Raw genomic sequence first — 15,655 nt, 5'->3', positions numbered from 1 at the left:
GATAAAATTGGATAAAAAATAAGCTACCAAATGACTACTATAAGCTACTAAATTATTACTAACTCCACGCAGACGAAGTCGCGGGCAAAACCTAGTGAAAAAAAAAAGGCAAAGTTGTTTATTAAAAAGCGCATCGGTTTAAACACTTTTTATACGGTCTGTAGACCCATTGATACTTGGTTGACTAAGTACAAATCTTGAAAAATCACGTCTGCACCTACACCCACGTTGGTACTTATCGCTATAATCACTAAGTGATAAACAAGTGAATTGATAAAGCAATAAGCGCGGGCGCAGGTAACCGGTAGCGATCACGTTTACCGTCGTGTACGGGAACGCGGGAGCACGCGGTCGGAGGTCCCGACCTTAACCTCGCTCAATATTTATCGTCTATGCTGGTATGCTCATTCAATTCGCACTGTCTTGGATGTTAGATTGTTTATGAGGATTGTTAACTTTACGACCACACTCGTCTTTGAGAAATAATTTTAATTTATATTAATGTCAAAACGCTGTTAAGTCAAGGAGTGTGATCATAATGTTATTAAGCACTTTTTGTACTAAGTATTATTAATAGTATTAAACATATATGCTCAGTTTCAAGGTAGGGTTTTTTTGGGAATAAAATTCAGAAATATAAAGAAATATGTGTTTTATTGACTTACTCTTTTGCCAGTTCTTTCACAGTTTCGTGACATATTTTTTTTTAACGATAAAAAATAACAACCCGAACCATCTCTACTGGGTCCGATACAACATCTCTTACTTTTACAATAATATTTACTCTTTAGTATCACAAAATATACTTATTTCCTACTTTTATTAAAGCTTTCAAGTTGCTTACGAGCTAAGTTTAACACTAATCAAATTGTGAGATCTAGATATGTTTACAACATGAACATCACTAGTTTTGGATCGTGGACTCATTGGGGCAGGCGGCTCCGAGCGGTGCTGGAACAGATGTGACCGCGGAGCCGGGTCCGATCCGAGCACCGCTCTACCACGGCCGCCACACCACCGGGCTCTTGTGGAACGAGCCGCTGGTCGAGCAGTCCAAGGGGGTCGCTGTGTGCATGGGCACGGGCGACGCTGGTGGAGATGGGGTCACGTAGCCAGAGGAGGAAGACACTGTAGACAGGGCAGGGCTGGGCGGGCTGGCCGGGGGTGTGTCGGCACCGGTAGCGGCGCGCTGCATGTCGTTCAGTCTGTGGCCGAGGTGGGTCATCAGCTGAGTTCCCAGCCTCACGTCGACTCCGGGAATCGAAGCCAAACACCGAGATACTTCATTGGCGGCATGGGTGAATCCAGCTTTGAAGCGGTCAGCTTCCACTGTTGGGTTGAGCGCCAAGCGGCGCTGGCGGCGAAGCTTGTGAAGATGGCGAACGGTCAATTCCAAAATATCAGCCTTCTCCAATTTGGCGACGTTCTCACCCTCCGACTGGAGAGCGCTGACCATCAGCTCCTTGAGTTCGTCGAGGCAGCGGTTGATGCGAGCGCGCCTTTTGCGCTCGAGCATCGGTTTCATCACTTTGCGATACTGGTAAGTACGCGAGACGGGCTGCGGGCCGTCGTCTGCGATCGAATACGCGATCTCGTAAGACATGGTGATTGTGTGTAAGTGAGTAGTGAGCGTGCGTTAGCGCTGAGCGTTGAACGCGGAATGCGGTGGAACGTCGGAGCGGGGGCTTATATAGGGAGCGGCGGGCGCGCGATCGTGGGAACGCACGGAGCCGTCGAGTTCCCACACGCGCCACCTGTGCGGCGCGGAGCAGCTGCCGGCGGGGCGCGGGGGGCGCCCGTGCCGCGCGTGCGCGCCGTAAACAATCGACGCTCGCGCCGCGCCGCGCCGCTCGCCGCGACGCCCGCTCTGGTAATTGCTGGCGTTAGTCACGCCGCGGATTCTTCGCTCACTTGCTACCGGTTAGCTTTAGGTAATAGATAAACAACTATGCTTTACAATAATAAGTATACGCCTCTTTACAAGTTGTAGGTACAATGGAATAACATAATGGGGATGGGTACAGTAATTGAATAAAATCTACATCATGGGAGCATGCTTAAAATTCTATATTGATTGTATGAGTTAAAGTACCTCGTAGCGTTACGTCAGGTTAATTACGTAGAGCCTGTAGCAGTATTCTATCCCGTAGAGCCGTGTAGAGTCCTGTGGCGTAGCGCATTACCTCGGCCCCATCTGTAACAATTAATCAGTGCTCATTGCAACCAACTTACGTAATGATACAATTAAAGTCATCTAATTAGGAGCGTGGATTTACATGCAGTTTTGCAACGCCATCAATCAATAGCGAGGCACAATGCAGCGTCAATAACAAACGAAAACAGACTATTAGTGCTCCATACAGAACCGTATTGCGTTGTAATAAGGTTCACGAATTGTCATTGAACTGTGTCGTCGATAGTACACATTGGCCGCTACTGTTACTGTAGACATCAATCATGGATTACGAGTAATAATTATTGACAGACAGAATTACAGGCCTTATTCCGCCCCAATAAGATATCTTGCTTAATGACGTGATCATTGGGATGAAGCTGTTTGATGAGAATGTTGTGCAATGTTGTTTTGAGGTGTGGTCGCTATGGCACCAAGTACATATTGTATATACGTGACTGCAACTAAGACTTTCAGTTCTCAGCTCAGTTTACTATGTAGTTTATTTGAGTTCTTTCTATGATTTCCTGCAGTAGGTAAAAGTTGTATGTTAATCGGTCTGGAGAAAACCCAGCGTATTTAATTAAGAGTCAACATATGTCTTTGCTAGGAATAAGACATCATGACCTTTTGATAGACAAATAGGTAGATACGAGTAAGGAGAGAATGAGGCGGTGGTAGGCCGAATGGGCCGTAATTATCTTGTAATTTAGAAGCTTAAAAGTAGTTCAAACAAACCGACGCATCCCCGAACATTACGTACCTAATTACTCTGTTGTTTTACAAACTGTCATCCATCAAAGCGTCAATCGGTTGGTGGCAATCAAAATAATTGGGATCGTGCGGGACGTCATACCACACTAGCCATTATCATAGGCATAGCGCTGGTGATGTTGAGCGATGAGATCGGCGCGTGCGTTGCCGCGAAGAGATGTTCTTTCCATTGCCCTAGCCTTTGCTTAGCAGATAAAATGTAGTGTGGTCTTTGGTCATGTATGTTTCTTTAGTACTTCTAGATCACAGTATACTGGTTAAGTGAGTCGAAGCTTGATACGGTGGCAGCACGCAGGCGCCGGGCGGTAGCGCAGTCGGATGGACGCATTGCTCAGAGCGAGTGGGCGGCCGACGCTGCGCCTACACATATTACCTTCACAACAAAAAAGATCGAAACGGATATTTTACTTGTTTAAATTTCAATCTAAATAACTAGGTCTTAAGGTTCAAGTTTCAGGAATAACAAGTTAAGTTTAAACCGTTCTGTGTTTTAGGAAATGCGCCGATGAGAAATTGTCCCCCAGTATCGACACCCGATTAATAAAACTTGAGATCGTGCCTTCTCCCATAACACCCACTTGGGCACTTAACGTGCTTTATTCGGAATTTTTATCATTCAATCGAGGCAAATTTATTTGGATTTGGGTATTGTAAATCGGGTATTGAGCAAATTATAAAACGGTTCAAAAGTTTGCAAAACAAAATTCTTGTATATAGCGACTTTCGTTTCTGGGGAGCGGATAACTGACGTTTTGTGCATTATTCATACATACATATTACGTACTTGAACGGTACTTTTTTGATCTATAGATATACAATACTCTGTTTAGAATGCAATGACTTTGTTTCCTAGTCAGTACAAACCCATTACTGCTGTAAGGATAGAAGTCCACGGTAGAAGTCTTTAATTAAGTACTTAGTATAAGTTCCGATTAATATTTAATAGAATCCGTTAGGTGCTTATGGTCATGACTCAATAATTGTACCTATAATTTATGTTGTATTGTATAATGTATGTACATCCGAGTCTACAAATTAGCATGTTGTGGACTTGGGGCCCATTTACTAATCCGGGGTTAACCGGTTAAACCTGGAGTTACCATGGTTACCAGTACAATATTACACTGGGTAACGGTTTAACCGGTTAACTCCGGGTTAGTGTAGTGGCGCTTAGAGTATTAACTGATTCACTTCGCATTAAATCAAACTTTATATACCTATTACTTTGTAATTAATAGCATTTACGTGACTAATGGCATTAATATTATTTTATATAGGGAATTATGTTATGAACTAACATACACATGTTTACTAAGTGCGAGATTTAATTAAACGACTGCCAGTTTTAAAGCTGATATTTTCTGGAATCGATAGTAGGTCACAATTTTCATTTTGTTGTAAAATGAGCATTAAGTTGACTACAGGTTAGGGTTTCTAGAATAGTATGAGGCTGATAAATAGATTATGTATTAAAAAACAATGCGCAGTTTGCATTGTTATTGTGTGATATCGCACGACCTTGTCGACATAGTAAACATGCTAAACAAGATAAAGATAAAGTCTAAATTTAGTACAAGCGTGATGGAAAATAATACGTGTTTATATACTTTCACACTGTTAGTTTTCTAAAAATAGAATATAGTAATCAGTTGTCGTCGTTTATGGTTTAATTAATCTAGTAATGTACCTATGAACAGGACAACAATAGAGTTAGTTAAGCACTTAAGCAGTTATACTTATACCTACTTCAATACTCTGTAGATGCAGATGTATTAGAGCAAGGTGGCAAAGTAAGGAGATATTAAAATAGCACAATCAAAGAGTCAAACTAGGTCACATAATCGTCCATACCCCAAAACATGTAAAGCCAGGAGTCCTAGAACAAACATATTAAAAATAATGCTACGAAGTGCCTATTTTATCTTGCTGCGTGCACGAAGTGAGCTTCTTACCATCAAATAGAGTTTTGAATGATTCACGGTTAGTTACACTAGACTTATATTGACCGGGATATAGACCGTGATTACCTTTTGTATTATTTGTGAGCTCCCGATATTTCGACGCAGTTACATGCATCATGTTCACGGGTGACTGAAGATAGCGGGTGGGTGTCAAAGTTGTGTAGACAGCGCTCTGTCTACCCTCATTCTTGCGCGTCGGCTGCGTTCACTTTCAACGTTACCAACGGTCGCATTCACACTTGTTGGTCCGGTCGCGTTCACACTCGTTGGTCTGTCCAAACACACTACACTCACGGTGTCACTACGCGTGTTTGATTCGGATATCACTGGTTTTTTACACAAACAAATCACAGGATTCCACACATTTGACAGTTTAAACCCATCTTCACGATTAAAATTTTTGTATTTGTGAATTTCAACGGCTTCTCTTACCAATCTTGGTATATAGTGGCGTTCTGTCGAAATGACCTGCATGTAACTGCGTCGAAATATCGGGAGCTCACAAATAATACAAAAGGTAATCACGGTCTATATCCCGGTCAATATAAGTCTAGTTCTTACCATCAATTTATTTGTAAAAACGACGTCGCTCGTCGTTGTAACCGGACTCGATTCACGGATTTTGTGTGAAATTTCGTCGTTAACAGCGGTCGATCGTTATAAGCGGAGTCGTAATAAACGGTTGTACTTTCATAGTAGCTTGTACTAAAACCAAACATGTGCCTTTACTTACATATAATATAATATAAACGGTTGGTTAATATGCGAAGTAGTATTAACCAGACTCCATTGTACATAATATCAGCTGATCCCACTGATGACTGACTGACGTGGTAGTTCAACAACCAGCCTTTCAAGATTAATCTTAATTTACTCATTTGTTTCCTCTTATTGTTTAGAGTCAATGATCGTCGATTGTCTAAATCTTCCCACTAGCTTCCACGTAAGTCATTAATATAAATATTCCACTAGGCTAATGTGTAATGGAAAATGACAATTGACGCGTAACCGTGGCACGTGGTGACGCGGACTAATGGCTATTAATTATATTAACGAGAGGAAACTTTGTCTAATTCAGGTTTCTTGCATTTTGCCACAACTTTCATATTATATATTTTTAGGATTCCTTATTTCAAAAGGAAAAAAACGGAAAACTTGTAGGATCACTCGTGTATTTGGCTGTCCAACCGTCTGTCAGCCAATTTGCTCAGAAACTACTGGACCGATTGGGATGAAATTTGGTACATACATAATATGTAAGTCGGTGACTGAGAGTACAAAGATGGACAAGACACGATACAAGGACATTTTTGGGGGGTAAATTAGAAAATGTTAAATTAGCCTAAATAAAATAAAAAAACGGAATTATAGTTCTTTATCCATAGATTACAGGAAAATCTACGAGGGTGGTTAAGTTATGGTTAAGAGGAAAAAAATGTGTGATTACGAAACCCTTGGGAAACGAGTCCGACTCGCACTTGGCCGGTTTTATATGTATTATATTGTGTATAAATTAGCGGGTCCCGTTCTGACGCACGTGGAAATAGATGTGTAAGATTGAGCGCAATTATTGACTAATGCTTATTATAATGATATCTATCAGCACGCCGTCGGCGTGTGATTTCATTGATGCAATGAGATGTGACTGAAATAGGTATCTTATCATCATTTTATAATAGATCAGAGATTGTGCTAGAAGTCGCAATCTAAATTGACGAGTTACTTATTTTGTCTTTGAACACAAATTGTTGACGAAGAATTTAGTACTTAATAATTATTGTATATTGCTCAAAAAAAACCGTATCATACCAAAGTACCATTTGTCTAGTTTACAAATTTATTTTAATCTTACTATTACACAGACTTACTAAAGACTAAAAAAAAAATGTTATCTGAATGACAATGAAATTGAAAAGGCAGACTTAATTCCAAAAACACTAATTACCTACTATCCAAAAAATTAGTCGACTTCACTGGCGACCGAAGAGCTGGCAGTTAACCGTGTCAAACATGTTAAAATTATACATAGTACCAACGGCTTACGGTTAATAAGGGTTATTAAAAAATATTTATGTGCTAGTTACAATATTAAATTACAAATAAAAACAAGTACTTAAAAATGTGAGATGAGAAGTCTCGTGTCTAAACGATGACTATCTCTATCACAATCGTGTATACACTAATTTTATATCATACTCGTATTAATAGAAAAATTATTGCCAAATTTTCCTTCTCTTCATCGCATTTTAATGAATCTAGACATTTATATCCTATTTGCGATATCACCGTCGATAAGGTTTTGGGGTTAATGGTCCAGGTCGTATTTTATTCATAATTAATAATTGGAATTTTCCTATTCAACTGTAACTGGGTCTATACTAAGTTGTTTATTGTTGATATCATGTGCACTTAATGGCTCTTATCAGATGAGGAAACTGGATTAAATCGTGAAGTACCTATTTGTAAGAAATATTACTCATATTGTATACTTAGGTAGATTCGGCATTCATTTTATTGCAAGGGTTTTTGATAACACAGTAACTGACCACTCGTCACGGCTTAGTGCATGCTCCCGCCAGTCACCACAAAAAGAGTCCAGGTCGTCTCGCCATCTCCTTTTTGGTCTGCCTCTGGTTTGGGTGATGTGTGGCTGAATACAGGGCTAGGGAGGCCTTTGCCCAGCAGTGGGACACAATATAGGCTATAAAAAAAAGTTACTGACCTGACTGAAGGTTTTTCAACGGACTGTACTGGATTTGATTGTGAGCACTGTATTAAAAAAAAAACCCCTAACCGAAAAAAGTACTGAATTAAGATCTCTAAAAACTATTGAGGTTCGTCTTATCCTTGGAGAAGGACTTAATCCAATACGGATACAGTGGTATCCGACCATCGGTACGGATATTATGGTCGTTCTTTAACAGCGTGATAAAATCGTGTCCGTCACTTTCAATCCCGTAGTGTTAAAATGTGACGGTTATTTTATCACGTGGATAAAGTCATCCAAACTGATCCATACAGTAGACTGCTATTAGCGAATATAAATAAATTACTATCATAATTATTGGATACAACCCATTACGTGGCATGCGACGCACATTTGTATTTACTAGTAGGTACGAATGCCTAAAAAAATTGATTTGCCTTGACAACAAAAATTACGTCGTTTAAACTTTTTAGCATCTCATTCAATAACCTGTTCAGGTATATTTGTTTGTATTCCTACTAGGGATGTAACGATACCGATACCGATATATTCGGCAGGCCGATATATCGGCATGGCCGATATATCGGCATCGCCGATTTAAATTCAGCCGATATCACAGTATGAAAAGCGCGCAAATCGAACGACGCTGGTAATAATTTGAATAAACTGTATTTTCTTTTTAACAAAAAAAATCTACCTAAAGTGAACTATACTTACTGATTACGATTTACTTTTGCTTTGATTGCTTTATGGTTACGTAAATACTTAAATGTTTTATTTGAATTTGACTTGGCATTTTTCTTATTTTTTTTTACAGTCTTTCACACTTTACAAAATCGAGTGTCTATATACATAACATAAGTATGTTTTATGCATATTAATATAATTCCTTATTTATTTGTTTTATTAATTAACTACTATGCCATTGATATCGGTATCTGTATCAGTATCGCCGATTATTTACTTACTTCAAAAATCGGTATCGGTATCATATCGGCAAAATCATGTATCGGTAGACTTATATTGACCGGGATATGGACCGTGATTACCTTTTGTATTGTTGGAAGAAAAAGAAGAAGAAGATTGTTTTCTAGTGAAACTAACCGTGAATCATTAAAAACTCTTCATGTATCGTTACATCCCTAATTTCTACGATGCCTACATTGTTACTTATATGTTTGTTGGCAATGTCTACTTTATGTTCCATTAGTTTATATAGACAAGGTTAGGCTTATTTGCAATTAGTTTTAACCGCAGTTAGGTACAACTTGATAATGATTATGTTGACGTCAAGTGTTAATTACCTTCTTACAATGTTTCTCTTAATGTTATTCTTAAGACTCCTAGGTTAAAAGTTACTTGCAAACACGTGACAATTATTAAAACAGTAGTGTGTTAAATATGAAACAAGTGCGAGTCGGACTCGCCCACCGAGGGTTCCGTACTTTTTAGTATTTGTTGTTATAGCGGCGACAGAAATACATCATCTGTGAATATTTCAACTGTCTAGCTATCACGGTTGATGAGATACAGCCAGGTGACAGACAGACAGACGGACAGAGTAGTAATAGGGTCGTAGGGAACCCTAAAAATTAATATAATGTGTCTTTTTTCTTTTTATCTAAACATTTGCTCATTTAGACATTATCACAGGAACTATTGCATTATATACATATTATATAGGACATTTTTCTTCGGATAACCTGCACGAAGTGCTTTTAAAAAACTCAAAACTATAGGTCGGTTGTGCAGGTGCTGTGTATAGGACACCCGACTAATAGGTTCTGAACTCTGAAAGAATTATCAACGTTTACTGATGCACGTCTCGCGAAGGTTTTCCTCAACTATGTTTATTAGAAACTGTTAAAGACACGTCGTTTTTACATAAAACGTGTAATTTTTAACACCATAGATAAAATACCGGCGTATGGTGTGTTTATTGAAGGTCCCTTATCTTATGCCACGACCTGCAGTCACGCTTTTATATTTTTACTGCGAAATGCTTTCTTATTTTACTTATTGTAATTTTAATAAACAGGGGTTGTAAACGAATTGATATTATCTTTTTCCACTCTTAATCCCGGAAACTTCTCATAATGTTGGATGGGAATAAAAAAAAACATTTCCAAAATTAAAGTTTTCTTGTTTCCTGTGAAGTTTTCCTAAAATTTCCGAAACCTTTTCCAACTTTTTTGAAACTTCCCGCAACTTGCATAATTATCTATTCTGTAATCTGCCTACGCACATGTAAACATTCATTGTCGATATCTCATCATTTACATACGTTTATAAACAGATAACGGTTTTTTTGTTTCTTTTCCTTGTGCATTAACGTGCTTTATTATTCCGTGACCGATTTTCGAATGCGTTGCACCTCCTTTGTAAATCGAATGTAAACCGTGTAGCAATCACTGAATATCAATTCATTGTTCTTGTTTTATGATGACTACGAGCGAGGTGCATAACGTTCTTATAATTACTGACACAATATTGAAAAAACTGTCTGTCTGTCTTGTGTAGATTAGATATTTAATAAGATCATGACTACGATTTAACTATAGCGCGAGATATCTTAGCGGCGTGTTTAGATTTTACATCCCGCGATTATTTAGGTTTGTTTTAACCTTCTTGAGCTTACTGTGGGGAGTGTGGGGTTGTGTAAGATTGACAAGATAATATTTAATTTTGATTTTAATTATTTACATACATTATTAGTAGTATAGGTACCTGTCCGTTCCATTTTTCCTTCGTGTTCGTACGGACTACTACGGACTACAATATAAATGATGTCATATTATTAAAGAAAAACATAATTGTTGAAATACAGAAACAAAACAACAAGCGGAATTATCGCTAAAAAGCGATTTCTTCAGGGCATCCTGTGGGCAGCAGAGAAAAACAAAATACACTAGAAGATGCAGGACTTAAATTAATTATATACAAATACGTTTAATAACTACGTTAAAAAAGGAATCCTAACCAAAAAAGATAACGCAGCGTACGTGACGTGACAGCAGAAAGCGGCGCACGCGTCACGCAACCGACTTGACTCTTGACCCGCTTTGACGCATTCACCTGCGTAAATGATACTGTACAAGGATGAAGAAAAAATATACCTAAGTTTAATCCTACGTTGGTCCATGAGACAACTTCCTACCTGCGTATAATTGCTATAATCTGAGGTATCTTTACTGAATGCGTTAGAAGCGACAAGGTTCTACAGTGGCCTAGAAATCAAATTGGTTGACTGTACACTTGTACAGTTAATTTTCTGGCAGTCGATTCTAGGGGTAACTTTCCAAAATTAGACAGAGTAATTTATTGCACTTGATGCACGTAGTTCGATTTTTTTGGGATATAGGCATTATTCTAAATGAAAATTTGAAAATTAAACGTTTAATTTTTCGTTTAAAATTAGTATACAATTTACCATAACACGAACAAATAACTACGCTTTAACAAACAATCTACCCAATGAGGAATCGCAGTTCAATATTCGACTTGTGCTGTCGCTTGCGCGCGCGCCGGGTCATGTCATGAGTCACACACCGCACCGGTCAGCGCGGGCGTCGCGTGCCTCGCACGAGGCTGACGTGCGTGTATGCGGACCTTTATGATTTGATAGATTATAATGATTTTGATTTATTTGGCAGTTCATATGGTTTAAAAGCGGGATTAAGAAGAAAGTGAAGTTTGATTGACAATCACGCTGTTAAGGCATCAATAGCGAGTTAGGAAAATGATAAACAGGGATTATGTAAATATTATGTTATTTACTAAATAACGTAACGGGTCTTATTTCGTTTTCATATACATATGTAGTTAATTTGTGCAGCGGGCATCGGTTTGGAAGCTGTGGAATAACGCGTATTTATATTTATGCTATTTAAACTTATAATCAATAAACTTGTAATCATGATGTACTATGTTTGCTAAAAAGGCTACGCGATGACTAAATCACAATTAAAATGTGTTTCTTACCCCGCTTACTCAGCAAATAGTTTGGGAATCACATATTTTTCTCATGAGAGTTGGTAACTTAAGTTTCCGGTATCTGGGAATCACTGTGATGCTGGCCGGATCTAAGCAACGATTATGCAGAACCGAGGAACGATTTCCACTGACGTGTGTTGTTAATAGCGAGCAAATAACGAGAAGCAGTGACGCCACATCTCGTGCAACGTGACGGTGACGCGGCAACTGTCCACTCTGACGTCAGGGTCATTTAATGTAGAAATATCTTTTTTTCATATCACGACTTCTGAGATATGACATGATTAGAAGTTTAGTGCGCAATAATAATACCTTTAATATCTACCCGGAATTAGCGAAGTCATAGGTACTCTTAACATAAAAACCCCAATTTATCTTGTTGATGCTTCAATGGGTAAATAAGTTATGCAATGTTTTTTATACACTTTGTTGCACCATATTTTCTTCATGACGTGTATGGCGCGTTAGATATCGGTATCAGTATCTAATCGCTATTGATGCAGCTCACCATGAAACAGCGCGATACGAGTTCAAGTTGAAAACAATGCTTCTCGTAAATCCCACTCAGCCACACCGTCGCAGCAATCCGCAGCGCAGTTGCTAATAAACAAACATGTTGATTTTGTCTTAGCTTCTGTGCTCGCCGACTTTGCTTACTTAGCGTTAAAATCTTTACGAATCTTAGGATTACTTGATACCCAATACCACGGTCATTTGTGTTCATTCGGCGCTTCGGTAAATATTTTCTTAGCTGCAGTTTTGTCGGCACTTGAAAGGGCGGCATTTTTGTCTCGCCGGTGGCGCCGGGATTTGCGGAGCTCGCCAATATTTAGAGACGCAGCCCCTGACTAATGACTTACATGTGCATGCATTTCTCAGTCGCCTCTATCTTCGACAGATAAGCGATAATTTTTTTCTGTTTCCGTCTTAAGACAGCGGAGCAAAAATTGGCAAAAGAGCCGCTACTTAAAAATATCACCTGCAAATTAGATCATTAAATCACCGCCCAAATAAGTCTGACGTTCCAAAACCAGAATGAGCTGATGTAATCTCCATCGGTGTCTTTTATGTGTCTAGTTTTTAAATGATGGTTATCTGCGAAACAAAAGGTCGTACACAGACACGTGTTCGTGTCTAATGTTTCTCAGAAATCGTAAAAACAAAAAGTTGGATAAATGGTTGAAACAGGTACAGAGGCAAGTGCAAGGTTTGGGAACAATGAGATGATCACACTTGAGACAGTGACGCTCCGAGGGGGTCGCGCTAATACAATGTGGCGCCAGTTTTTTGCCACTTGTCGCTCAGAAGACAGTCCCAGAGGTGTCGGGACAAACGACGTGAAATGTCTGGCTTTTGTACTTAAACCCTCAAGTGTCCGGAGGACAGGGCACTTGACTGGTGACGGCTAATAGCAGTGCAAAAAGCAGACGCCTTCGGAATTAGCAGAGTACTTACTTACTGACGGGCCAAACCCAGCTGCGTCAAAAATAGAAAGGCACAAAAAGTAACATTCTAGCTAAACTACCTACATATTTACTTGTAAGCGGTAATATGCTAAGTAGAGACCTTCAGGCAACGCAAGTCTTGATACGTAGGGAATTGTCTACGTATTTGCCTCTATGGATAATCCAGACTTACATGCTGCCAAAATGTAAATTCGCTTTGTACTTTTACGTTCAGCATGAAATTAACTTACCGTTTACTCTTTTCATTGCTTGAATGTAAGTACAGACGGACTACCGGATTTATAGGGAATTGTTAATTATTGTGTTCATTGTAACCTACGGAGGCGCATAAATTTACTATACAATATACGACTGGTGTTTAAGTGGATATTCGTTGTATGGAAATTACGAGTATTCATGATTTGTTGTTTCCTTGAGGCGCTTGCTTATTCTTGTTTATAGATGCGGGTGCAGATTTATTGAAAGGGATGACTTTGAATGTATCCGCATAGTTACATCCTTGAAGCGGAACAAAGCTCTTTTCATATTTTGTATAACTGTCCGGGCCTTATAGGGATTCCGGGAACGCTGTAAAGTTTTGGAACCCCTTTGAATGCGAGCGGGTAAGCCCACGTGCTGGTTCTACAAACGGGCCGCGGTTGAGGGCTCCTCATTATTATGAAGGACATACTATAAATAATAGAATACTTCTAAATTCCTTTCAAAAAGCCGCAACCGGCCTTTGTCTGAAAATACGTCTCTATAATTTTACAAGGAAAAAAACGGCCAAGCTTTCTGCCAAGACTGGTGTCTTTGGGTCCACTTCACTTGACTTCGAATTATTTTAAAACCAAGATAAGTTAGGCTATTAGAAAAATACCGATATTAAGGTGGTGGTGTGGCTGAGGATGAGGGTGAGTTTTAGGTCCAGAATTATTTTTTATAGTTATAGCTTTTTTTAATTTTTTACATCTCATGAAGATAACAGTTGAATTTTCCATAAATACGTAATTTTTGTCTGGTTTTGTAAGTTTTGCTACGTCGGTGGCAAACAAGCATATGGCCCGCCTGATGTTAAGCAGTCTCCGTAGCCTTATATGCCTGCAACGGCTGCAACTCCGCGCGTATGCGCGTTGCCGACCCTAACACTCCGCACCCTCGTTGAGTTTTCTTTTAGATATTTCTGTTGCTGCATACTGAACAAGACTATGTATATAAATTATAGACTTGGCACAGCTCTCTCCCACGCCTCTATATTTCTTAAGAGGTTGATCTAAATTTTATGGCATATTATAAAATTCTATAATGTTTTTCGGACTTTTCAAGTTTTACAAGCGTCAAGCTTTGTTGTCACCGCGATTTTATGGTCGGTATACCGACCGTAATTATAGCCGCTTTTTAAGAAAATTAACACGAGTCACTCGATTTCACTCCTTAAGTCTATTACTTAAAGATTACATGACAGTTTTGGTAAAATCGATTGTCGTATCTATGATGTTAATGTGCTTTTTATTGGCGGCTTTTAGAACATTTTGCTGACTTTTAGAACGGCATTGAAAAACCGTTGAGGTTAAAAGGGAGATGTAAATAAAACCGTTAATGCACTTGTATATGGCAAATAAACTTGGCGTGATACGAGATGGAGTATGCAGTTTGTTTTTGACTATTTTTCCACATGGTATTTATTTACTGTTTATCGTTTTGCGCTTTATTATTTTTCTCTATATTTGTACTGAAGCCTCAAGGCATCTATAAATGGTACTGACAATAAAATTTGCTTCGTAAAAATAAATACGCAACCAGAAAGTTAAAGTAAATTATTTGAGGACTCCTAATGAATATGTGTCTGTAACGAGCAAGCTATTATTTATTATTTAAACCTTTTGATTACAGTATTCCAGGCGTATCTTTAAAAATAAAAAGCATTAAGCTCAATTATATGTCACTCTAATTTGAACTGTAACACATTACTAATAAAGTTGAAATTGAAGAGGTTCGTTTGTTTGACTTGAAGTTTTTTTCGTTTTAGTCAGGAGTATACCTACCGTATGGTCTGCCCTCAGGCTCACAGTAGCAGGTCCGTAATATGATCAATCGATATTTTTATGGCCCCTCTTTTAGCGTAATCACTAGCTTACGAGATGGTTGAAATATATTGAGTGGGAAAATGTGGCAATAAGTTAGCTGGAGCTGTAATATTGTGGGAATGTTAACTTAGTAGATTTATAAAGGTTGCAGCTACCTATTATTTTAAATATTACACTTTTGGTTGCAAAGTTCGTTCAACTCACGTCTTTTGTTTTGTAGGAATGTGAGAACCAACACACCTACCTGTTTTATGCTGTCACTGAGTCACTGACCATCTGAGTTAAGCACTACCTAGACCTTAAATTACGCGCGTTTACGCTCTACCCTCGATTTAATTTCGTATGTGTATACAATTTTAGCTACTGCTAAAAACACCCGTTGTCTAATGAACAATTACAATACCAGCAACAACGCATGAACCCCGATCGATAGCAAAAATATCGTGACTATCGTGAGTTAATATCAGTAATGTGCAAATTTTAAGATGATAAGAAGTGATTTTGAACAGCAGTTA

General features: G+C 38.7%; 1 protein-coding gene across 1 annotated transcript; it reads right to left on the bottom strand.

The window, feature by feature from the left end:
- Positions 1-637: 637 nt before the first annotated feature.
- On the bottom strand, positions 638-1,772 carry LOC134746545 (enhancer of split mbeta protein-like). Its single transcript, XM_063680958.1, has one exon. It carries the CDS (start codon positions 1,601-1,603, stop codon positions 998-1,000), a length of 606 nt encoding a protein of 201 aa, XP_063537028.1. The 5' UTR covers positions 1,604-1,772; the 3' UTR covers positions 638-997.
- Positions 1,773-15,655: the final 13,883 nt, after the last annotated feature.

This window comes from Cydia strobilella, chromosome 13, assembly GCF_947568885.1.
Source record: "Cydia strobilella chromosome 13, ilCydStro3.1, whole genome shotgun sequence".
Taxonomy (NCBI): Eukaryota; Metazoa; Arthropoda; class Insecta; order Lepidoptera; family Tortricidae; genus Cydia; species Cydia strobilella.
This window is presented reverse-complemented; position numbering and strand designations above follow the sequence as displayed.